General features: G+C 33.1%; 1 protein-coding gene and 1 long non-coding RNA gene across 2 annotated transcripts; one reads left to right on the top strand and one right to left on the bottom strand.

The window, feature by feature from the left end:
• Window positions 1-6065: 6065 nt before the first annotated feature.
• Window positions 6066-13438, bottom strand: LOC109617178 (uncharacterized). The gene is made up of 2 exons (XR_010708281.1): window positions 13263-13438; window positions 6066-8909 (listed from the first exon to the last, which is right to left on the bottom strand). It is a non-coding gene; the product is annotated as an uncharacterized lncRNA (long non-coding RNA).
• A 1678-nt stretch (window positions 13439-15116) lies between these two features.
• Window positions 15117-24771, top strand: LOC105348793 (protein unc-93 homolog A). Its single transcript, XM_011458364.4, has 5 exons — window positions 15117-17458; window positions 23150-23283; window positions 23509-23622; window positions 23829-24093; window positions 24285-24771. Exons 1-5 carry the CDS (start codon window positions 16282-16284, stop codon window positions 24542-24544), a joined length of 1950 nt encoding a protein of 649 aa, XP_011456666.3. The 5' UTR covers window positions 15117-16281; the 3' UTR covers window positions 24545-24771.
• The last annotated feature ends 1343 nt before the right edge of the window (window positions 24772-26114 follow it).

Raw genomic sequence — 26114 nt, 5'->3', positions numbered from 1 at the left:
TGTCCCTGCTTGAATACATCTGTGGATATGTAAGTACATGTATGAAATTAATGCAATGTCATAACCAGTCGACTTTGATCAACACCCACCATTTAAAACCAGATAAAGTGTCATTATAAATGTGGAACCATAGAATAGATGTAATATACTAAATAGTCTCGATAAAAAAGAAGTGTCTAAAAATTGATAATATTGTAAGAAAGATCACTCTAATTGTATATTTCCAAAACAACAAATTATCGTGGCATGGAGGCGCATTTTTTTTCTTTTGGGGAGGGGGGGGGGGGGGAGATTTTTTTTTTATTATCAACATTTTCTCTTCTTTGGTGCATTTTGTGTATGCTTGTCACAGTAAGTTAAAAATCTCTGTGGGTCTTATTTTTGTCACTTGTCTTCAAACAGCAAAGGAATCTAAGACTTTTGTTTAAATTGATTTTGCTTTTCATTAATTAATCAAGTTTTATGAATTTCGATGTCATCTCCTGTCGTTTAGTTCAATGTTGAATGACCTTTAGGGGGGAAACCCTTTCTTTCTTTTTACTGAATTCAATTAAGCATTTGAATGCCGTCTTTTTGAAAGAATTCATCAAAATAGAACCAAAGGTTAAAAAACATGACTTTATTTATATTCTTGGCATAACAATTTCAATCTCATATAGTTTTAAAGACAGTGCAACTTTATAAATATGATGAAATGACGCAAAATACAGTGTGTTTTAAAAGGAAAAATAAAAATCAGCATACAGTGTATTTATATATTTTGAGGATGGCCTTAAAAATTTCATTTATGATCTTCTATGCAGATCAAAGGAGTCCTGGGTAATGGATTTCAAAATTCTATTTGGAAGTGTTTACAAATGCCATGATTTTTAGTCAACTATTCCAACAAAAAGTTGGTCTTGATAGGGAAACTAGACAGTTATCTAGACTTGACGATCCGCGAGGTACTATATAGTGTTCTTCTCAAGTCAAGAGAGCTTTCTTATCAAATCATATCTTATTTTGAATAGAAATGATAACAGCTGGAAGAAGAAACAATTTATCATTTGATTTGGGAATGTCCCATTGTTCAAAGATTCTTAGAACAACTGCATAGTATATGTATATCAAAAGACATTTAATTAAATTTAAGCAATGACACTTTTATTTTTGGACAAACTAATAAGAATGAATTCTCAGAACTGTTTAATAATTTGTTAATGTTAATAAAACAATACATTTATAAGGCTCGGTGTCAAAATACCTGTCCATCTATCAAAGGTTTCCTACATGTAAATATTTTCAGTTCTTACTTTAAAACCCTGAAATACAATGCTCATGACAGTACAAATATCAATAGTTTTAATACTTTCTGGCAGAAATGGTCTCTTATACTTTAATTTAATGACATTTTTTTTTCATTGGATCTTTTAATCACTATATATCATAGTATATATGTGATTTTTAAATACTTCCCTCCCAATTTTTTTTTCCTAAATTTTTTCCCTTTCCTTGTCCTTTTCTCTTTTCTACATTACAGAGCAACAATGCCTTTATCTATTATTTTTTAGAAGTTGTGCATAAGAGAAAATATTATATTTCCTGTAATTTAACATTATACAGTTATGTATAACTGTGTGCACATTTTCTTTATTGTTGTTGTCTCCTAAATTGCTGATATATTTTCCTTTTTCTTAATAAGTTGTAAGCAAAGGACTATGTGCGATATGGTCAAATATCTGCCCCCGATTTCAACCATTTTTTAAATAGTATCGTATAAAAATGAAATCTTCACAAATCATTCTATAGAGGATGCCTATAACTTTAATCTTGATTTTAGTCATCATTGCTCACTTGCTATTTATCTATGACGTCACCTAAATGACCTAATTCCTGCAAATATGCAAACAAATGAAGATATTCTCATTTTTGCTCTATATTTTGCATTCGGAAATATAGAGCGCAGGTCTGCTCAAGTGCAATTTTAACATATGTTTTTCTTCAGATAGTTATACATATTATACTAAAAAATGGTACTTGAGCAAGGCTGCGCTCGATGTTTCCCGGTCGAAAAACCATCGGAAAACACCCATATTTTGCTACAAAACATCAATTTATCCAAGTAATGCAATATTCATGACGTCATTTCTACCTTATAACGTCACTGTGGTGATAACCTTTAAAACCTTTATTTCCAATGTGATTTTTAACTATCTTTCATCTTATTTTAAAGCTCTTTCTAAAACTTTGATTTTGGGGGGGCAAAAATTGCACAAAACCGCACTTAGTCCTTTGGTTTTTCTGATTATTCTGGTCAAACTGTATGTCTTATCGCTTGCTGCTTGTTTACTTGTTTGTCCAATAAAAAATGGAATTTGTCGAAAAAACATGGAAGTTATCTTGACTTCTTAATATAGTTATCGTGACAAAAGAAGGTAATTGTTGTTGACCTAAAGTTATGTGGTTGGCAGAAATATGCAACAATAAAGGACACCTGTCAGAAGTTCCTCAATTTTAGATACTAGTAATTATACGGAAACGTATCGGGTTCTACACTTGTTGTGTTATAACTGATACATTGTCATACTTTTTATCGTCTTATCAACATATAAACTATTATGTCGATTTAATTACGCACATATTTTGCATTGTATTGAAGTAAGTTAACATAATTTAAATCACCTTATTGTAATTTATCAGTTTTCTTGCTATCTGCTATATCGACTTCACAAAATGCGGAGTTAGAAATAATAGTTTTGAAATGGGTTTTAGTCATATTGAGAAAGAAATGTTGATATCGAACAATGAAAATATATACATTTTAGGTATATCGACATAAATATGTTTCTATTTCAACAACTTTTATTTCTATCTCAATACGATTTAATCACATTCTTAAATCAACATTTCAAACTTCGTAAACTGGTAAAATTCATTAAGGTGACATTAATGATACAGAAATCACAAGATATAATTCAATAAATTTGCATAAATAAGAGGTCACAATACTTTATATGTTGACAATTCAATAAAAAGAAGGATTTAAAGATACCAATGAAACACACATATTAACAATAACAAAACTCAAGCTTTGTTTACAAAACAAAGAACTCCAAACTCTGTATCTTGTTTGTCACTCAATATTTGACGAGGCATTACAATTACCCATATCAACCATTTTAAACATAAAAAAGGAAAGGTAAAACTTTAAATGTTTATTAAGATTGTTCAATTATACATTTGACAATTATTTCTGGATTATTTTCTTTAAAATAAAATATCTTTCAAAAGGTATTCAAACAAACACACAACAAGGCAAGCATAGCTATTAGTGTCCTTTGTAAATCATTTAAACGATTGGATATTTCTCTTCCATGTCTATTTAACCCCCCAAAAAAAACCAAACAAAAAAAACAAAAAAAAACCAAAAAACCCAAAAAACAAATAACAGTAACGAAAACAGCAAAAATTAAAAATCAAAACACAGAAAAACACAGATAAAACAAATAGAAAACAAATGTAATGTAGTATTTATTTTGATACCCGCAAAATTGGAGTATTCACTGAAAAAGGTTTCACTCATAATGATCGAACAAATATTACATTTAAAATAATCTCAAAATTAAGACAAAGGGATTATTTTGTCATAGCCTCCGACAAAAATCAATGTCTTACCGAAGGTAAAGGTTTTTTTTTTTTAAATTTCACTTATCTAGTATCAATACACATGAGTATAATTAAATATATGACAGAAGCATAGTTGGTTTTAGTTGATCCACACAGAAAATAAAACACAATAAGGATGCACCAGATAACCGGAAGTTGAGTACGTCGCGTTTCAGCACCATTACTTTGATTATCCTCTTTGATTTCCTTGCTTTCTTCACCTGCCACACTGTATGGATTCGCACAGTATACAATGTTTTCGGAGGCATATCCTTGATAAACTTTGAAGGTATCCTCTGCATAATGAGTTGTTTCTATGGAAAGGTTTCCGAATTGGCTACCCTATAAATATTTCTCATGGACCTCGATGAGAAGTAAGTATTTTTGGTTCTGTTGTGAAATTTGTATCCGTGCATTGAAATAAAATATATCGTATCTATGTATCTACGCTTTGAAATGAAATACTTGTATTAATACAGTGTATATAAAAAAAGAGAGTGGGTAATTATTTTTTTTCGGATTTGAAAATGTTATCTATCTACATGTATATATCTATATCCTCCTATTCATCAAATAGATATGTAACGTTATCGTATGGCATGTATATTTCTCTATACACATCTCTACCAGATGTTTATAGAGAAATATATAGAGACATTTCCAGTTTAGATGAAAATACATGTACAAAATGTTCTTTTGTAGATATAAATGTCCAATGTTAAAACAATTGGGATCCATAAATACCAATTATCCCCCACCTCCTTTAACTTTACGAATTCTAGGTTTTTTGAAAACATATATCACTATTTTAATCTCAATCCCTATCAGAACGGAAAAAATGCATTTTGTCAACATGTTATACGTGACCGACTTTGTCCATTTAAGACAGAGCAGAGCTAGAAAAACACCTCGAATCTATCACATAGATGTTCATGACAATTTTCCTTTTTCTGAACTTGATATGAGTACAACACATACGACCGGTTGAGGGTTGAGCTGGACTTTTATTTCAATGAATTGCCCGAAATAATAACAGAGAAAAGATATACAAGAAAGTCTAGCAGATACCTTAAATTGATAGAAAGCAACTCCAATTTGTATAAAAGTCTAATATCGGGTAATGTGAATACATTCGAGGTGTTTCCCCGAGTTCTCCCAGAAAGGCATGCGAAGTTGCAATTAAATCGCTTAGCGCTGGGCGATTCGGATCCCCTATAGATAAAATTCAATTTACTAATATCACAAATTCATTCCGTACATAAAAGACTCTGGATACCACAACACAAGTTTCCAAGTTCCAAGTTTCTTATGGCATTTCCTTTTTTTTTTTTATCTTGCTGCATCGTAAACAATATTGGATGGCATTAATATGCCACCATAAATAACATCTATTTTAAAAGAAAGATAAATTAATAAACACATGTGAAAACATGATTAAATTAAGAATGACTAAAGTAACGCCATCTAAGGGGAATTAAATGTAGTAACAAGCACATGCTCGTATTGATTTTAATATCAAAGATATTATCAATGTAGTATTTTAATGCAACATGCTTAGGTAAATAAATTAGGTTTTTAATATCAAATTTTAGTGTTTTAATTCATTTCATTTTCATCACATTACAGATGTTTACTAGTATATTACAGGGCAATATTTAATCGAGATACCAGATAGTTAACTTGTCAAGTAGAAAAAAAATCCCTCATTAAATTAAGAAAACTCATTTTTAATAAAAAAAAAAACCCATATAAGATGGGAGTTTGTCGAATTTACATGAAAGTTATCTTGACTTGCTAAGATAGCTATCGTGACTTGAGGAGAATTATTTGGATCTAAAAGGGGGTTGCATACGCTTTGAAATCTAAATTTTATTTTATTTTTTATTAACTGGTGCAATTTGAATGACTGACAAAAATTAAATATTGGAAGTTAAGTTACAATTGAATAACAAAGGGAGGAAATCATTGTTACGTAAACAAAGCTCCAGACATATATTTGTTTACAAATAACGTTAAGTAAGGAATAACCATTTCTTTGACAAAATGAATTATGGCAAACAAGATAAACTATTTAAATGTGTTCATGAATAATATTATCAACAGAAGAAGCAACATTGAAAACTTATACCAAAAAAACCCCCCTCAAATATTAACAATAATATAGCTTGGGCCTTTATCATAACTAAAAATTTCAAACTGAGTCTTGCTTGTAACTCAGTATATGACTTTCACATTTTGACGAGGCATTAAAAATCCGATACTAGCATTTCTAATTTTTTTTTTCAATTTTGAGCTCAAACAGTATTAGTTCCTCTAAAAAGGATATACATGCATGTCGATATAGATAAACAAATAGTTTACAATTATGGAAATCGCAAAGAAAATATTGCTCACTGTCAACTTTTAAATAAATCCAGTAATTTACAAGCTCACCTTTTTAATGAACATTTAAGTGACACTTCAACTTGTAATAATTGTGGTCACACACTTGAAGACAATCTTCATTTTTTCCTTGCTTGTCCAGCTTACATTGATCACAGAACATTCCTTATTACCAGTATTCAAAATAATATAAACCTAAACAATCACAATCATAAGCAAGTATTACATGTTTTACTTTTCGGCGATAGACAACTTCCCTATAAAACCAACTGCTCAATTTTTCAAGCAGTTCATTAAAAAAAAAGATTCTAAATGGTACCTGTTATTAATAATCTTGTGTATAATATCATCTTAAACTTTACTTCAGTACATATATACATGCACTCAATATCTTTTTCCTCTTATTTTTATCATATACTTTATATAAGCTATTCACTATCATTACAATTTTTCTTATTTTCAATTGTTTATATGACCCCAATTTTTGTCATTTTTTTCTTCCATTCTTTTTTTTTGTTCTTTGTTTTGATTTGTTTTGTTTTGGGGTTTTTTGGTTGTTCTTTATTTTTTTTTCTCTGTTCTTAATCCTACATGAATTCCAACTTCTTAAATGCTACATTTTCATATTATATTATGAACTTATTATATCCTGCAACTTTTATTCTTATATAATTCAAATGTAACTGGAATATCAGTTGATCCTTGGGTAGAGGACTAAAATAGGCATAGCCTGATTTCCAATCCTATTATGTATTTATTTGCATAATAAAATAATTGTTAAATAAAATAAAACAAATAGGTATATAACTCTGGTTATAGCACTAGTAATTTAGTAACTTTTAATTTGCTTAATAAATCATATATATTAAGTGAAACAAGTATAATAAATACATTGTAAAAATTAGAGTATCAACGTGCATATTAAATGACTGTAAAAATTTCTTTTTATCCAAAAATGTACGTAAGTCAAATATTAACTAAATATACTTGAACTTAAAAAATAATTTTTCGTGGAATGCACGTTTACATATTACTACTAAATATATTACTTTTGGCGATTTTGTTCAAAATGATTTTAAAACAACGCCCCTTTTTTTAAAATTAAAATTGTTCAATGATACATTTGACTATGAAATAATATCTGGATTATTTTCAAATTCAAACAAATACACAACAAGCATAACATTGAGCGTCCTTTGTACATGTACATCATTTGAAAGATTTGGTATATATATTCTCTGTCATTTTAACCAAAAAAGAAAACAATTAACAAAACAGCAGAAAAATTAAAATTAAAACACAAAAAAAACCAACTAAAACAAATAATTAAAAAATAAATGTAGTATTAATCTTGATACCTGCAAAACTGGAGTATTCATTAAAAAAGGTTTCACTCATAATGATCGAACAAATATTACAATTTAAATAATCTTGCTATTAAGACAAAGGTATATGAATATATTTGTCCTAAACTCCGACAAAAATCAATGTCTTACCGGAAGTAAAGGGTTTTTTAAAATTTCACTTATCTAGTATCAATGCACATGAGTATAATTAAATATATAACATTCGCGGGAATAGAAGCATAGTTGGTTTTAGTTCATCCACACAGAAAATAAAACACAATAAGGATGCACCAGACAACCGGAAGTTTGGTACGTCGCAGATCGGCACCATTACTTTGATAACCCTCTTTGCCTTCTTCACCTACCACAGTGTAGGTATTTGCCTCTTTGCCTTCTTCACCTACATGTACCACAGTGTAGGTATTTGGCTTCGCACAATATACATTGTTTTCGGAGGCATATCCTTGAAAAACTTTGAAGGTACCCCCTGCATAATGAGTTGTTTCCATGGAAACGTTTCCGAAATAGCTACCTTTTAAATATTTTTCATGGACCTCGATGAGAAGTTGGTATTTTTGGTTCTGTTGGGAAATTTGTATCCGTGCATCGAAATAAAATATATCGTATCTATGTCCCAGCAACCATATGCCATCATCGTGCCCTAACGAAAAGTTCCCAGCTTCCGTTGCTTTGCCGCCCTTCTCAAATTTAAAGACAAGAAAATTAAACCATGGGTACATTTCAGAGAGTTTTCCATGAAGAGCGCCAAGGGTGAGTGACGTGTGTGATGCAAGTTGATTATTCACATGGTTGTGAAAAGTGTTGCAAGATTTGGGTGCGCAGCCATTGTACTCGCTTTCCATGTAATTAAGGACATCATTCATTATCGTTTTGCATTCATCGTCGTACAGATTCGTTCTGCTTTCATGCGTAAGTGCTTCTGTGGTTCTCACCACACTGCATCCAACAGCCAAGTTGGAAAATACATATTTGAAAACGCCATTAATGACCGCCCCATCACAAACGCCGTTTTCTTTATAAAGATCTAACAATGGTGGAGTGTTCAGAATCGATTTGCCTGATAGGTATTTACCCAGTGTGCGTACGTTCTCTATGATATCATGGCACTTTTCTAAGTTTTTTCTCGTTGCATTGGATTTGTTAGCAAGATAGTTGTAATAATCTTTTTCGCAGCTCTCAATTTTGTCAATACTATCTGTTAGGACTGTTTTATAAGAAGTTTCCTTCATCATCTGAAGCAATCTACCGTTGCTCGAATTCATCGCTCTTTTTAAGGTTGACATTTCTTGGGTAAGATGCTCCAGCTGTTTTTCCTCTGTAGAAGTTGTAAACATATCAATGACCTCCCTGACCAACTTCACGACCGATACCACCCCTCCCAGAATATTAGAAAATATTGATGCATTGGACAAGAGCGGAAGACAACTCAACATACAAATCAATAGTAAGATAGATTTGTGCATCTTGATGATGTTTCTTCGTTTGCTTCAAAATACGTGTCCTAAAAGTCTCCACCTATAATAAAAGTCAAATGATACCACTGTTGTGTTATATATATATATATATATATATATATATATATATATATATATATATATATATATATATATATATATATATATATACATTTCTCTGTATAGTTTTATATACGCTTTGAAATGAAATATATACCTTTGTTTTCCCTTGGACTGAAATGTCACACTTTCATTGTTTAACATAGCACGTGATTGCCTCATATATCTCTATATTTGTTCGGTGAGAAATAATTTAGGCAATATGGCCGTCATTGGCCGACGCTTCGCTTACTCATTTGGACATTTCATAGTATTTAATACATAAACCGCATGCTGTAAGTTCTTAAAGTATTTGGAGTAATTGCCCTTTAAAATTCTTTAAAATTAGAGTAGTTGCCCTTAGAATATTGACGTCACATTGTTTTGTCTGGAGCAGAATAAAATGGCAGCGTCGAAATTTGCTCAAATCTCTGCAGAGGAAAGGGAGAAAGCATTTAAAATTGAATAGCAACAAAATATTGTAAGTAAACATGGGTGAAGCAAAGTTTTTAAAGGGTATTTGAAAGGTGGGATTGAAAATTTTGAAGAGCTTAAATGAGTTTAATTGAACGAGATGTTAGGCATCTTAAACATGGCTTTGCGTTGATCATCGCTATTTGTGAATAAACATGTCGCTTGATAGTCTTCGGGAAAACAAAACACTTATTAGGTTAGTTACTGACTCACTACGGAAATATATTGGGTTGATCAGTCTCATAGACGGCTCGGCTTCGCCTCGCCATCTATGAGATTGATCAACCTGGGCAATATATTTCCGCAGTGAGTCAGTAACTAACCTATAATAAGTAATAGTATTAATATATAAAAAAGAGAGTGGGTACTGTGGAATCATTAAATTTCGTGGGGGCCAATTTTCGTGGATGGCTTAAATTTTACAGGTTCTTTGGTACGTAATTTCGTGTGTTCTTATATATATATACAATTGGAAATATGACTTTATTAACCTAATTTATCAATTCGTGGAGGATGTTATTTCGTGAATGAGAGGTATCAACGAATTCCACGAAAATTGAGCCACCACGAAATCTAATGATTCTACAGTATATGTATTTATATTTTATCATATTTGAAAAATGTTATCTATCTACATGTATATATATATATATATATATATATATATATATATATATCTATATCGTCGTATCAGTCAGAGAGATATGTTACGTTATCGTATGGCCTATATATTTCTCTATAAACATCTCTACCAGGGGCCCGTTTCTCAAAAAGGCGTAAATCTGGGCCTAAGTTAGTCCGACTAACGAACTTACGCCAATATTTAGTCGGGTCTAAGTTGCGTTTCTGAAAGAGGCGTAAGTTAGGGTTTAAATGTAGAAGAACTTAGACATCTCCGCTGAGTACTAAGCATGCGCATATCCTATTTTGTTTTGCTTTGAGGCTATGATTATATGTGGTGGATCAATTTTCCAATTCATATATATAGTACATGTCCCGAAAGTACGCATGCTATTCTATACCACTGTGCATAGTTCAAGTCGCTCATAACAGTGTGTATTTATGAAAGTAGAACAAATGCCTATACACTTCTTAACATAATGAAATTTTAGAGAAAACAGTTGATATGAAAAAGGCATATATAAGAGGATTCAGAAACCAAATATATGATTCAATGCATTGTAGATGATGTTGAGGCACAATCGTACATATTAATTGAACGAAACAATACATAGAAATTAACTCCAATGTTCGTGTAAACTTCAAATATTTATAGAATACAGGGACAGGGTACAGTAGATATACCCGCATACATCTGCAGAATGATAAGTATGCTTTATATAGATACATGTAGACACTTTCAGATGCTGGGATAAAGCTTGATTCTTTTTTACCCTATCACTATATTATTTATAGAAAATAATATGTCCATAGGTTATAAACAACAACCAACTGAAATAGAAAATATCTACTGTATAACGAACATTACATGATCCTTGTCCATGTCTACAAAAGGAAGAAAAGTTCCATCCTCTGTTCCAATAATGAAAGAATGTAGACAGTGACATGGAAACGATTCTTGATTTTCTGCGATTCAAATGATAATAGTTTTGAAATATATTGTCAACAATTAACAAGACAGAAATTATCAACATTTGAGGCCGGGGTCTACCCAACTCCCTTTCCTGTTGTTTGATTTCATCGATTGATTGTTTTGTTTTGGTTTTTTTTCGGGGGGGGGGGGGTGTGAAAGTAATATATACTGTATACAGGGGATTATTCGCCCCCGTTTAATTTCCAATCATTTCACCCTCGTTGTCAGCGGGTGAATTTTTTAAGTAACAACTGTGACTGGGCGAATTCATGACAGAGCGAAACTGTTTGCAACTGTTAGAAGGGCGGAAATTACACGGGACGAAAATAACTCTGTGTACAGTATCTTGATTAAAACAAGTATGACAAATGCACGCTAGTTAAATTTGTAAATAATTCACACTGCTGTAAAATGCTAAAACACAACGCTTTTGTATTGCAGGTCGACAACTTCGAAATAAAAAAAAAAACATCACTTGATATACATACATCTTTAAAAATATGATGAAACAAAACTATCATGAATTCAAGTAATTAAATACCAATTCAGTTAAATGAGTACAAATAAACAACACATATGCATATGCACGAAGATCATCCATAGTACATGTAAACCATACCTATTTAAAAAGGATTACAATCGACGTTTAATATGAAGGAAATTGAACACTTAATCCTAGAATTAATAAAATAAATGAATTAATTTGAGCTCCGAAAATTCAAGGTGTGCATGTGAAATTTTAGAATCTTCAAGAACCTCGACAAACGCATGTCAATAGATCTACAATTGATACACACTCTGCACGCTTCTAAAACATATTTTAAGTAATATTTTAACAAAAATTGATTGTACATGTATCTAAATGCGAGTTCATAAACATTCAAAATACCTGTAGCTTTCATACGGTTTTGTTAAGATACTAGGAGTAAAAAAATGAAAATGAGAATGTATACGTGTTGTAAAGTTGTAAGTAGTATACATGTAGGTATAGAATATACAACAACGCACAAGGACAATTACAACTGTAAACGTTTTGAATTGCTCCTATTCAAAGGAGTATTCTCAATATTTTGAAATCAGTTTCGTTTCATAGGTTCAAATTTGATTAGGATCATTAAATTCCAGTCTATGCTTACTGAGTATTGATTTAAAAATCAATAATCTATTCATACTTATGTATACATCTATCTTGTTGGGGAATGCATGTTTAATTTAAAAGTACAGCATCTTTTTAATTATTGTGTTTATATCATCTATCGGGGTATACCCATCTTTAATTCTTCATACTTAAAATATAGATTTCATTAACGAGAAGTAATGTATATTATATGTGTTTAATAAGCCCATTAATTATCAAATTGATTTAATCTTAATCTATTTAAAAATAGGAACAGTTATCGAACAATAGGTATTTTTTAAAGTTATACGTACATGTACAAATATTTCAAGAAATGGTGAATGTTTACCTTAATAAGACGTATAACAAACCAAAAATTAAAATTCTCTGTTTATTTTGCCTTAAAAACAAAACACTCGCCATTTTTTGTGCACAGACTAAGGACTTACGCCTACCCATTAGCAGGCGTAGATTTAAACCCAAATTTAGTCCCGACTAAGTTTCCGCCTTTTTGTGAAACGCAACTTAGTCTGGTTTTGAGGTTTAGTCCCTGATTTAGTCCGGACTAAGCTTACGCCTGGACGTAGGCCTTTTTGAGAAACGGGCCCCTGATGTTTATAGAGAAATATATAGAGACATTTCCAGTTTAGATAAAAATACATGTACAAAATGTTCTTTTGTAGATATAAATGTCCAATGTTAAAACAATTGGGATCCATACAAACCAAGTATCCCCCACCCCCTTTAACTTTACGAATTCTAGGTTTTTTGAAAACATATATCACTTATTTTAATCTCAATCCCTGTCAGAACGAAAAAAAAAGCATTTTGTCAACATGTTATACGTGACCGACTTTGTCCATTTAAGACAAACATAAACATAGAAAAATGTATAATTTTCTTCCTTTTGGTTCATCATTGGAATTAATATGTGTAAATATGTATAATTCTGGTGGTATTCTGACAGCGATTAAATTAACTTATCGAATTTAGGATCGAAGCAGCATGAGATTTAAGACAAGGTTACCTTTTATGTATTCTCTTTTAAGAAGCGGATATGCATAGCCTAGCTACATCCGGCAATGTCTGTCCACTTCTCAAAAGAGAATACCTTTTATGGAAATAAATACCTGGATTAGCTGAAAACCGATATGGTTCAAATTTTCCTCAGCTAGTCTTCTGACAAAATATGGACAGTCTTAGAGAAAAAATGAAAACTAATTTCTTCGAAAGAAGTAAAATGAAACTAGGGTTTTAAATCCCAGTTAATGTAGCTTTATTGATTAGCATAAGAATACAAATAGTATATATGGTGTCCCGGTAGGGTTATTTTCAAAACTTCATAACGTATAAGGAAAACAGCCAGAGTTCATGAATTAAATTCAAATCTACCATACATGTATACCAAACGACCAGACTGCTACTAATTGCAGTCATTAAGCCTGCAGAAAAGGAATATAATCAAAGTACTGTTAGTACTCTAACAGAAAATTGTATTTCACTCTATCATCGGCAATCGCTCAGTACTTAAATTAATATTAAGATTTTTATAAGTTACTCATGATTAAATTATATGAGCATTGACAACTTCGGAGGCAGTAAAGCTAGCTTGAATAAGAATTAAAATGTGCTTGTGTTTAAAGGTATATATTTTCATCTACCGAGTATGATTCCCTCTAAATTGCTCTATAGAAACTAACATGACTGAAATCTACACACCCCGTTTATCGATTAGTCGAAACCTACAGTGACTGAAACTGATAGGAAACTGACAGGACTGAAATCTACACGCCCCGTTTATCTATTTGTCGAAACATACGGCGACCCACCTAAATCCTATTCGGCTTTAACCCTAATCCATCTTTCTACATGGTCTCCGATGAAGATCCCCCTTTGTTCCTATCCTTGCCATTCTCTCTCTCTCTCTCTCTCTCTCTCTCTCTCTCTCTCTCTCTCTCTCTCTCTCTCTCTCTCTCTCTCTCTCTCTCTCTCTTTGCATAACGGTATACTTTTCTTCATCGTAATCGCTATTGATGTGCTTGTCAGTGACCCATTTAAGGAGGGGTTGTTAAAAATTTTTGTATTATCTTACGGCAAGTAAAAAAAAAATATATATTTTACTGATGTAATAGATTTTACTGATGTAATTCACTAAAAATACACGATATATACCAGTACCTTTAAAAAGAAATTAATCTAGAAATCAAAGAATACTGATATTTGTCTATACGTCTATACAGGTCATTAGTTTTGAAAACATATCGTATAATTAAGCATTGATTGATTGCTTATTTTTGGATGTCGTCGGTCCTATAACACACCAAGGCGGTGCAGACAAATTGAATACCACGCGTTAGCACGCATAGTGTATTCACAGGAAATTGAACGTCGCAGATTTCCAATGCAAAGAAAAGGGGAAATTTACACTGAATGTAAATATTGTAAAATGAATATATATAATGATAAATAAGATATGATAAATCAATTTAAAAGGCGCATGCGGTACTACTCGTAGGTTTTCAAACAATATTTATTTTTAATTTAATATTCATAAATCAAGCATATATTAGTTTTGATATTTTTAGCTTTCACATAGAGGTGTTTGAGATATCTTGTTAGGAGTAAGCAGATTACTTATTACATCGATCTGGAGAGGTTGTCGTATGTTTTCGTACCTTTTAACAAAATATGCTCTTATCTACAAAACACTCATCTAGTAGATAGATAGATAGATAGATAGATAGATCAGCAATTTAGGTAGATACTAATAACCTTGAATATTTCTGAATACAGTTTCTCCCGGCTAAGTGTTTCATTTTGTTATATAATGGAAGATAATGAAATCTGAGATAATGACTTCTGATTGGTAATCCTTGTGAATGATGGAAGTCGTGGAAATTGGCTTCGAGTCACTGGCGAGGTCAGACATTGGATGTACTGCATTACCGGCACTTGATAACGCTTTTTCTTTTTCGCCTATCGATCCACACCAAGCATTGAAGAAGTTAAAAAGAGGTCCAGACGTAGCTATGCGCAGATATTAATTATGATGCTCATTCACTTTGCGAAATAGAATTACAAAAAAACGGGGCCTTTGGAAAACCAGGCACATTTCCACCAATTACCAAATGTGTAGAATTTGTGATTCGCATTCTAACGTTGCAAATCGATTGTACGGATTGAGCATTAACGAGTAAGGAATAAACTAGAATACATCCAGTAAAAAACGCACTGGGTTTTTTTTTTTGAAAATTACGTTGTTTCTCGTGAACAGCATCTGAGAGTTAAGTGCTTTTTATTTCGGTAGCGTCGATTCTAGTCCACCTTAGGGAATACATCAGCATGCATTTTCCTCGCATAGAAATGTATGTGAGCGGTCGATTACTTGTACAGAGTCGGAACAGGGGAGCGAGGACATCGTCTAAGCGCGCGACTCCTTTTTTCTCACATCGTCTTAGCCATTTGGCGATTGTAGGAGGACCAAATGTGTCTGCTTGACATTTGTTAGGTATTAAAGGGAAGTAAAAACAAGTCTCCGGAGACCTCAACTCAGGGAATGCTGCTGAAACAAACACGGGATTCGGTGGCTGTGATTTCAGCATACGAGACGCCCCCAAGCCGATGAGGTGGAATATCGGCATTTCCCCCTCTTTGTTATCGAATTAACAATTTTGGAGCGAGGCAGTCCTGTAGATGCTTGCTTTTTTACATTGTAGACTACAGCTCCGACCTGTCTCACTCGGGCGTTCATTGGCGACTGGGTGTCAGGAGTTAGCGCGGCCTTGGAGTCTTGGCGGTTTATGAAGAAAATCTATTGATTGTGGAATTGGTTTGTTTCAGAGGCGTTAGATCCGCGTAGTTATTCCATCATTTCAGAGCCAACCATCACCGGTTTAGGAAAATATTGGATCAAAATCTTAACAAATAACGACAAAATTAAGAAGAATCCTGCGCCATGGAGGAAGCTTGATCATACCAGTGTGTGTGTTTGTATTGATCTCGTCAAAATTAAGTTAAACGCTTTCTGAAGGAACGGTTAAGACAAACAGATGCCAATGGACCTTAGTCACAGGAGTTTATAGAAACTACTTGTCTGTGCAAAAATGTGGGCTCTCGTACAAAAATAACTTTCATATTAACTATTCTAATATGTCATCATTGTCGCCATTTTCTAATACTGGGCTCGGGTACGGTATGGGTATATACCGACCCAGGCGACCCAGCTATACATACGCGACCCAACCTTATCGCCAACGGACGGAGAGTTACAGGTATGCCCTTCGCAAGAGCACGGGCGATGCCGAGCACACCGACTTTATCGAAGGAATGACCATTAAAAGAGGTCGAAAGGAGAGTTACTTTCAAGCTACCCGGCGAGATGATGTTAATGTTGAAATGACTCCTGTGGAAATCAAAGTGGACCCGCCAAATTGCTCAGAAGAGGAACAGACGAGCGCAAATAATAGACACTCTATGAACAAACTCCCTGACGAGCACATTAAGGAATTGAAAAGGGCGATTCTCAGACGGTCAAGAAGTTTAGAAGGAGAGGGTCGTATGATACCCGATAACTATATTGCCTCCTCAAGTGTGTCCAACGACCAGCTAAATTTACCAGCCCACAATCACAGTTTTAACAAACCCGATACCACCGGAACGCCAAACTCAGAACTAAGTAGCAATGTTCCTTCCATCATTCTGTTCACCTTCAAGAAGAATCTCGTGTTTCTGTGCATCAGCTTCATCCTCTTGTTTTCAGTGTTTAGAGCAATACAGAATCTGCAGACTTCTATAAATGACCAGAAATATCTTGGAATAACGGCCATGTCATGTATCCATGGTGCCATGTTCTTCACCTGCCTGTGGGCTCCCACGTTTATTAACATAATGTCTGCCAAATGGGCAATCGTCTTGGGGATGTTTAGTTTCCTTACTTGGACCGGTGCCAACTTTTATCCCAAATTTTACACCCTTATTCCCACGGCCCTTTTTTCAGGGTGGGGACAGGGTATACTATGGACGGCCGAGGCCTCCTACATCCTTAAGTTAGCTTTTGATTCGTCACGTGTCACAAAGGAAGCAATTGACAAAGAGGTTTTCAGATTTAATGGATTTTTCCTTGCTGGGTTTCAGACGACACATATTTGGGGTAATTTGATATCATCCATCGTGATATCTTCTTCCTCGACAGACCAAAGAAGCGGTATGCTTGGTGACCTGAATGTCAACTGGAGTACCACGAGCCCACCGGAAACCACCGCCATTAATAAGTGCGGGGGTCTGTATCCCTGTAGTCCTGTACCCGGGGGTGTCATGCAAGTTTCAGGTTTGTGAGTAAGGAGTGTATAAGTCGGATAATGTTCATTTAAGAGGGCTGGATTGTCGGGTCAATCTAAGACCATATTAATCTCCTTAACAAGAAGAGCTCATTATAGAGATAAAGGAAAATAGATAAATTTTAATGCTAACGGCAATTAATTTTTTTGGCTACCAAATAATAGTATATACAAATAAAGAAACCGTCTTTAAAATTTTAAGGTAGATATTATGGCTAGTTTTGTTGACTAGCCGGTCTCCTTAAAGACTTACCTGTCAAACATACTGTTTTAAGCCACTGGCCTCTGTTTCGACAAAAAAGGGTGGATTTTACGAACAAGACGTGAAGAAGATCTGTTCATCAGATCTAGATGTTTAGGGTGTAATATTGTTCATTCTTTATAGAATTTAATGCACCCAAAACCTAAGCCAATAAGGTGTGATAAAATCTAACATTGAATTTCTGCCTTTAACTACAGCTAAAATTCTTTCGACCGGAACTAACTTGTCTGTCTTTTGCTACTAAAGGGTTTAGCAAAGGTAAACAATCTGAACAGATCTTGACAGAACCAAACACGTTAATTCATAGCTACCCTTATTCTTGATTTTGAAAAATAAAATGTTGAGTGCACTCGAAGAAAATAACCTGTGATTACGTGATATGATGCCATCAGAAACAGTTTTAAGCGCTATGACGGTTTTCCTACTTTGCATCATTTTTAGTATGTAATTAGAAGTGCTACTTGTTGAGTGCTTTTATAATGATTTTATTTTACAAGTGAGGAAATATCAGTTGAATAAATTTCGTTGCAAAACCGCGCAGAACCTATATATCGGTTAGCTTAATAAAACGATAATATATGGCCTCTCTTTTATCAAATGTACACAAAGAAAGAGGCTTGATAATGTGTAGGTAAGACCCCTTATTTCTATAAGGTCTTTCATTAATGCCAAATTCCTTGATATTAAAAAGCTGCCTAGCGATAAGGATGTATGTTCACAATAAGCATTATTATGACATTGATATAATCTAACTTGACTATGCTTAAATTTGGTCAACCATGTTTTAACTTTTCAAGCACATCCGCCGGAAACGCGACTTCTTCATTGGAAATATGACTTTATTTAACTATGTACACGTATATGCTTTCATTTGCTTTGAATTCTTGATAAACGAGTAATTGGGCAGTTTGTATTTGAACATACTAGAAATAATGAAATCTAACTAATTTAATAAAGCACATGATTGATAGTATACAAAATCAGTCTGACCTCACAATCATCGGTATTTCATTAAATGAAAAAATCGATATTATGACATTTGTCACAAGGCCCACATTTCGGTAAAACTACTTGACATAACAAATATATATTGGTCGCGGGAATATTAGAAGTTAAAACTTACTTTTACGTCATATAGCATTATTATGCAAAATCGAGAAAACCACATATTTTTATTTCGATAAAAATAGTAGTGATTTACAATTTTTACATAAAAATTAATTTTTTCGAAATTGGTCTGACAACAATTCTGGCAAAATAAAAGGATGCTTTCCTTTTTTTCCCTTTTTTCCAATTAAGTACCCTGAGCCATATATTTATGTCAATATGAGTAATTCATTTTTGTTGCATGGATGGGAATCATTTGTTTTGCTGGAAGATACGGGCTGTTATGCAATATTTCCCTATTTCGTAACGTTTCAGATTAAGCGATACGAGCTTTCTGTTCGCAATATTTCGCCTCGAATAAAACGTGGGGAAAAATAAAACAATTCTACAGTCCCTCACATTAAAAAGGAGAATGTTTTTATCAGTCCGCGGTGAAGATCGATAGCACTGGTCTTTGAGACTTGCGAATGGAGATGCAGAGTACTAATGGCCTCTAATTGATAACGTTCTCGAAACCCAAATAATGCTTGCTAAACGACTTGAAAGGAAACCAGCTGGATGTTATCTTCATTATAACGTGCCAGTTAAATTCATTTCTGGGACATATACATGTATGCCTGGGTTTTCGCATGCGTGCGTTAAATTAGATAGTTTCGTACCATGCAGAAAGTTTCTGTTTGCATATAGAGTCGTATAGTTAGGATAATATTGTGCACATTTTAAGACTGATGAATAATTGAAAAACAAATGCACGTGAGCATTTTAATGAAATTTATTTACATCTGGCCAAAAATCTGGATTTCTTATTTCAACAAAGTGAGAATCGTTAATTTACACCTAAATTGTCCCTGTGTATATACTTTCGAACTTATTATATATCATTATCCCATGATATTACGAATTTATTATAACACATTATAATTGAATGAATAAGTGAAAAAAAAATAATTTTGTCAAGGGCATTGCATACTAGTATTGGACATTGGATATTGCAAATTGTTCCACATACCGGTTGTATTTTTGGCTTCTGTGCTTAAATAAAGTTTATATTAACAAAAACTTTAATCATTGGAAAAAATGGATGCATAGATAAATTCGGCGATTTAAATATTAGGGGCTACATTTGTAGGGGTTAAGGGCTAAAAATATTCATGGATCCGCGTTGGTAATTCTTAAATAAATAAAAAAACGGACTGCACGAAATAATCATGATGATGTCGGACTCAAAGTCCAATCGGAGACGATTTGGCTGTTTCTTTTATCTAACGTACTGATGTACATTAAAACAATCTAGTTAATTTCTCTTAGTTTTTATGACCAATCTATTAATTTGTTTAAAGAAAGGTGTAAACACATGGATAAACAATAATATTCTTTCTGTGATGATTTATGCGGTTTACCAAGGTAGCGATCATTGCAGAAAGAAATGTACATAGCGCGGGTTATGTAATTTTTCTGCTATCTCAACACCTCAGCATGAATCATCAAAGAAAACATTTTATTGTTTAAATAATACATGTTACTGGATCATGGTCATTCATTCCCGTATTATTCACATAAATGATAAGATTAATGTATGAGTTATAAGGGAATGACTGAGGCGTTACAAAGACTGTGGTGATGAAAAGTCGTATTTTTCATGAAAATTGATCCAAACATAGTCTTTATACGCACATTTTGTAGATTATTTTATTTTATTTTTTTTAATATATTTTTTTACTTTTATGGAAATATCAGTACATGTATATGCTATAGATGTTGCGTTGATATCATAGATGAGTTTTTGATATTTAGTTAACTGAATATAAACGGTATGTGTAGCTGAAGGCCTGCAAATATGTAGGACTAACAGAGCTATGGCATTCCCCTCTAGGCTACCGTAAAGGTTTCTTCAGTCATCATTCATTTGACTTCATAAAATTCAATGGTATATTTAATTTGTGTATTAGGAAGAAATCCGGTATACTGTTTTGAGAATGCACAAAAGTTTGGTTTAGTTTCATTTGGTTTGAAATTACTCCATTGTAGTATAATTACAATTGGATCGGGCACAAGTTATAAAACTTATGTAGCCCTCTCCCTATACAATAATTGACCTTCAAATTGTTTACATGCAAATAAAAAGTCACACATGTGTAAATAAACATGAAGATTCAAAATAATTTACCATAAGGTTTCTTCCCGTTTTGATACAAATGTAAATATGTAATCAAAATCTTCGGGATTTTTTTTAAAACTAAAACGTAAACTAAGGAAAACAAGTGATCATTCACGCTATTACCAAGTTTGCCATCTCCCAAAAGCATAATGTGCGTATTAACAATATTAAAATCGTCTACGCTAAAACTCGTCTCAGGCTTCAGCATATTTAGTACATGAGAAAAATAATGCTATGCATCTTGAACCTTTCCACTGTATGTAAATGACTTAGAACAATATTGTATTTGAATAAGTCACACTTTAGTATGCAATCATGGCGAAGTTTAGTGAGTGTTATATTTTGAATCCTGTCTCCAAAAAAATATGGTGGTGGAGTTCTTTTTTTGCATTTGAAATATTATCGTCACAGATGATAGCATGACTGAGGGTCTTCAGTGAAAGCTCGCTAATATTCAGAGGTATAAAAATTCCATTTGCCTAGTTGGAACTAATGATGATTTGTATTCTCAAAATCGACATTTGGGTAAGCAGTGATCTTGAGAATTTCTCATGGCATAGTTTGACAGTACAACGTTTGTCATGAAATAAATTTTGAACATGACAAAGTGTGATATTTTTATCAACTTAACATTGTTTTGAGTCTAGCAATTTTACATCTTGAACGTAATGTTGATTCGAAGTAAAGAGAGACTTTAGAGGCAGATATTGGTAAACCGGTTACTACTAATATATATTCTGGCAGCAGATATTTGTACTTGTTCGAGTTTTTTCGAGTCTGCAAGAGAACACACTCTCCAAACCTCAGAAGTATATTTTAAATACGGCCTGATTTTTAAAGGATGTGTACTAAAGATAATGTGATTTGCGGTTTTATTTCATTTGGTTTTTTTTCATTAGATTTAGCTTTATATGTTGTATTGATATCATAATATCGGTGTATGGACACAAGTACGCCCGATAAAAATGTTACAAGGGTTTTTTTGTGAATAGAAAATTGATTTCTCAGATCAAATTAAGGAAGCACAAAGAAATTTTTTGTGTTCATCAAAATCAGTATAGCATTTTTTTAGCTAAAAGATATGAATATCTGGCTTGTGAATGATATTGAAAAAGAAGTTTGAGAACAAACACAGTTTGCAAAATTTAACCATTATTTCTGTTAATCTGACAATAGGATTCAATTCGAAATATGTTGGTCGGTAATTTGTACTTGGTCCATTGGGCTATACAAAATGGGAATTCAATGATTTAGGAATACATATAATTTGTGGTTCATATAAGTCTCCATGATGTGAAGTACTGACAGAAAACTTTATCATGGAGTGTATCTGCATGTCTCGGGCTCTCTGATAGGAATTGTTATTGCTTAGACTCTGGTTCTCAACATGCAACACACCATTTTTATTTGTTAGGAAAAAACGCAAGTTATAATCATAAAGGATTTTTTTTCTTTGAAAACAGAATTTATTGAATTTACAGTTCTCGTAATAATCAAATTTTGAAAGAGTTAGCCTTTTTTCAATGAAAAGATTCTTCGGAATATTATAGCTGCAGAACTACAACTATGGAAAACATGCAATGCAATGAACTTGTATACCGTTTTACAAGACAATTTATTTCTCTATGCGTGGGAAGATCAGTCAATTTACATTTTGTCCGTTACTTGTGCGACAAAAAAGGGTCAACTGGCGGTCGTAAATGGTCTATCTGATACGTGTATAAGTTTGTTTTGTTGGTTTTTATAGATACAGGCTTGTGATCGATGAACTTACAAACAAAATTCCCACACCGTGCCTTTAATTAACGATAAATTAATTTTGTTAGATTTCCAAAATAAATTAGCTTTTTAATAAGAATCTTTGTTAAATTTTCTATTTTACAAAGTCTCAAATGTTTATTTTATTAAGATTTTTTTTAAAAGTGCATATCAACCCCAATCCATTCCACAGGCAATTTGTCAGATAAACCAATAGAGGAAAATCCACCAAAACAAAATTAACTAAAAGGGAAACATTTCCGCAAACAATGCTAAAATAATGCCAAACAGAAAACGAACAAACATGCAAAAACCATAAGGCCCAGAAATAACAATTTTACCGATTAAAAGTGTAAAACGTGCTTATTATTTATTTTATGAAATTTTTACTTTCAGATGAAGACAAATACCCGATGCTATGGAAGCTGATGGGGGCCTACCTAACCATTGGTTTCATCGGCTTCTGTCTGATTTTCTTCTGTTTGGACCGGATAGGGGCACGAGTCTATCCAGAAAAGACTGGTTTCCAGGTGGTTATCGCTATAATTTTAAACACCAAATACTTCGGTATATTTGAGAAACATTTTGCACTTGAATTGCTCAAAGTGCTTGTGATATTGACGTATCGTAAATGGTTATCATACAAAAAAAAGGGGGTTTTGATACATTCGAGAACCCTTTGGCACTTTAATTTCTAAAACTGCATGTGATTTGAATGTATCGTAAGTAATTGTAAAGGCTATTTTTTTCCACAGATATGTCTTCAACACCTCGATCTACTAGTGAGCCACAAAACGTTCCGTCTGCTCATCCCTTTACTTATATTTAGCGGACTACAGCAAGGTTTCGTCTATGCCGACTTTAACATGGTACGCAGATTCTTTTAAGCATGTTGGTGTAGAATGTTGACCATTTATCTCCACTGCATCATTTCAGATAATATGAAATATTGACATATCCATAAAAACATAAAATACATAGATAAATAATCACTTACCATTAAGTAAAAAGTATCTTTATTAACGTGTCTGTAGAATAACAAGATCTATATCTATTTATGTGAATTATCTTGCAGGCATATGTAACTTGCTCATTGAAACTCCAGTTTGTCGGCTATACCATGATAGTTATGGGCGTTGCCAATGTCTGCATTGCAGTGCTGATTGGTGTAGGGGCCAATCACGTGCCACGGGAGGCGGTATTTGGGGTGGGCGGAGTAACTCACATTGGTGTGATGATAATTATACTCATATGGGTCCCGGACGATAATATGCTGGTTCATTTTATTATTGCCGCAGCCCTGGGTCTTTGCGACGCAGTGTGGCAAACACAGTGCAATAGTAAGTATTGAGAGAGAGAGAGAGAGAGAGAGAGAGAGAGAGAGAGAGAGAGAGAGAGAGAGAGAGAGAGAGAGAGGGAGAGAGAGAGAGAGAGGGGGGAGAGAGAGAGAGAGAAATGTCAATCAGCTGATAGTACACTGCATGGTTAATTGAACATGATCAAAATTAACCTTTTCTCTACCATTTTGTAGCTTTGATTTGCATCACTTGTCCTGAAGCAGTCGACATTGCATTCGCAAATTACAGGATGTTGCAAAGCCTGGGACTTTTCATCTCCTTCGTCAGCGATAGATTTATGTGTGTTTATTCTAAACTGTACTTTCTAATCATAATGCTCGTTGTTTCAACAATGTTTTATGTTCTAGCGGAATATCGAGTAAGACAAATCGACAACGTTGTTGATGACGTGTTCGAAGAACAAACCAGTGTCAACAGATCACGTGACAATTGATCGTTGCCCATAAGTTGATAATATAATGCGTGCGTATGTATGTATATGTCTATCCAATATCTAATCCGTATTGTTATGATTCGTGCTTCCCTTTTGTGATGTTAGTTGTTGGTAACAATTTGTAATATCTGGAGTGTGATTTCGTTTAAAATGCGTTTGAAGCTTGATGTTCATGAGTGAGTTGTATGAAAGTGTTGTGAATTTAAAATACATTATGTAAACAATTGTGTCTTGGCTTATAATTCTAGACATTTTCTAATGATACAGTTTATTTGAATTGCGAAATCAGCAATACGCAAGTTACTTTCAGATATGTGGATTAAAGGTACATGTATATGTGGCGTATTTGGAGTAAAATTTTTGACATGAGTTTGAGTAAAAATATACATCTTGCTTCTTATAATTAGACGTTTCACAAAATCTAAGCCCGTAAAACATGTTTTTTCTTTAGTTATTTGTCTCTAAACTTTACTACACGTCTGATGTTCAATGTGATACGCCATTTTTAACACCACTGCTTATGAGTGCGGGAAACCCTAGTAGTATTGAAAACACGGTGAAAGAACAGTTTGTTTACAAATTAGAATCACCTTTTTCATGTCTTAAATTAGATAATTCTTATATCAGATGATACCCGAAGCATTATTATTCCGTTATTTCATTGATGTAGAACGATAAATTGCCAATTATGTGTAATAAAGATGAAACACGATTTCATCATCAACGACACAGTAAAATAAGTGAATACCCCCTCTCCCTGGGGGATGCCTGCACTGAAAGTGTTTATTTATTCTTTATTAAAAAATTCCTCTACTTGTGGTTTATAACTTATAAAGTAAAGACATGGAATACATGGAGTACGTATGAACCGGACTAGATATACCCCTACAACTTCATGATAAAAACTTGAGTTTAATTCGGTTTTAATTCCTATATTCCATCATTCTACATGGTCTCCGATGACAATCTTCCCTTTGTTCCTTTCCTTGTCAGTCTTTTTTTTTTTCGTTCTTTCCCAAATCTGTCAAACTTGACGGTATATCTATCTTTCTCGTCGTCGCCATTGTTGTTGTGATAGACTGAGCGTGGTATCACGTGACCGATTTAAGGCGGGGTTTATTCAAATGCTGGATTTATTATCGACTCCATAAGAATTATAATTTTTTAAATTTATTTCTATATCTTTTTAACCCGAATGATATAAACTGCTTAATTTATTGTGAAGATATATCTTTATATAACTTATTTAAATAAATAAATCAATCAAATATTTCTTAGCATGAAAAAATACGCCACATATACCTTTAAATTTAAGCAAATTTTGATTAACTTTCCAATTCAAAATTACAAATACAATAGAAAACAAAAATCAGCAAATATTGATGTCCATCCCATCCATTTTTTGTTCTATTCTAAATTAAAGGGGGTGGTCATTTATGTGGGGGGAGGGGCTTGCCCCTCTCAGATGCTATGTGCCTAGTGGTTAGGTCTAACTTTGCAAAAAAAAAAAGGGGGGGGGGCTAAGCCTATGAATGTGTACATAAAATATTCTTCATCATTCACATACATT

The sequence above is a fragment of the Magallana gigas genome, chromosome 8 (assembly GCF_963853765.1).
Source record: "Magallana gigas chromosome 8, xbMagGiga1.1, whole genome shotgun sequence".
Classification (NCBI taxonomy): Eukaryota; Metazoa; Mollusca; class Bivalvia; order Ostreida; family Ostreidae; genus Magallana; species Magallana gigas.
The sequence above is the reverse complement of the archived record's forward strand: the minus strand, read 5'-3'. Positions and strand labels throughout refer to the sequence as shown.

Bases quoted from the DNA above. Each gene is read 5' to 3' on its own strand.
- LOC105348793 (XM_011458364.4), top strand. From the start codon at position 16,282: ATGTCATCATTGTCGCCATTTTCTAATACTGGGCTCGGGTACGGTATG. The intron at 23,623-23,828 runs GTACGCAGATTC...ATTATCTTGCAG, and splicing joins TCTATGCCGACTTTAACATG to GCATATGTAACTTGCTCATT. The intron at 24,094-24,284 runs GTAAGTATTGAG...ACCATTTTGTAG, and splicing joins GTGGCAAACACAGTGCAATA to CTTTGATTTGCATCACTTGT.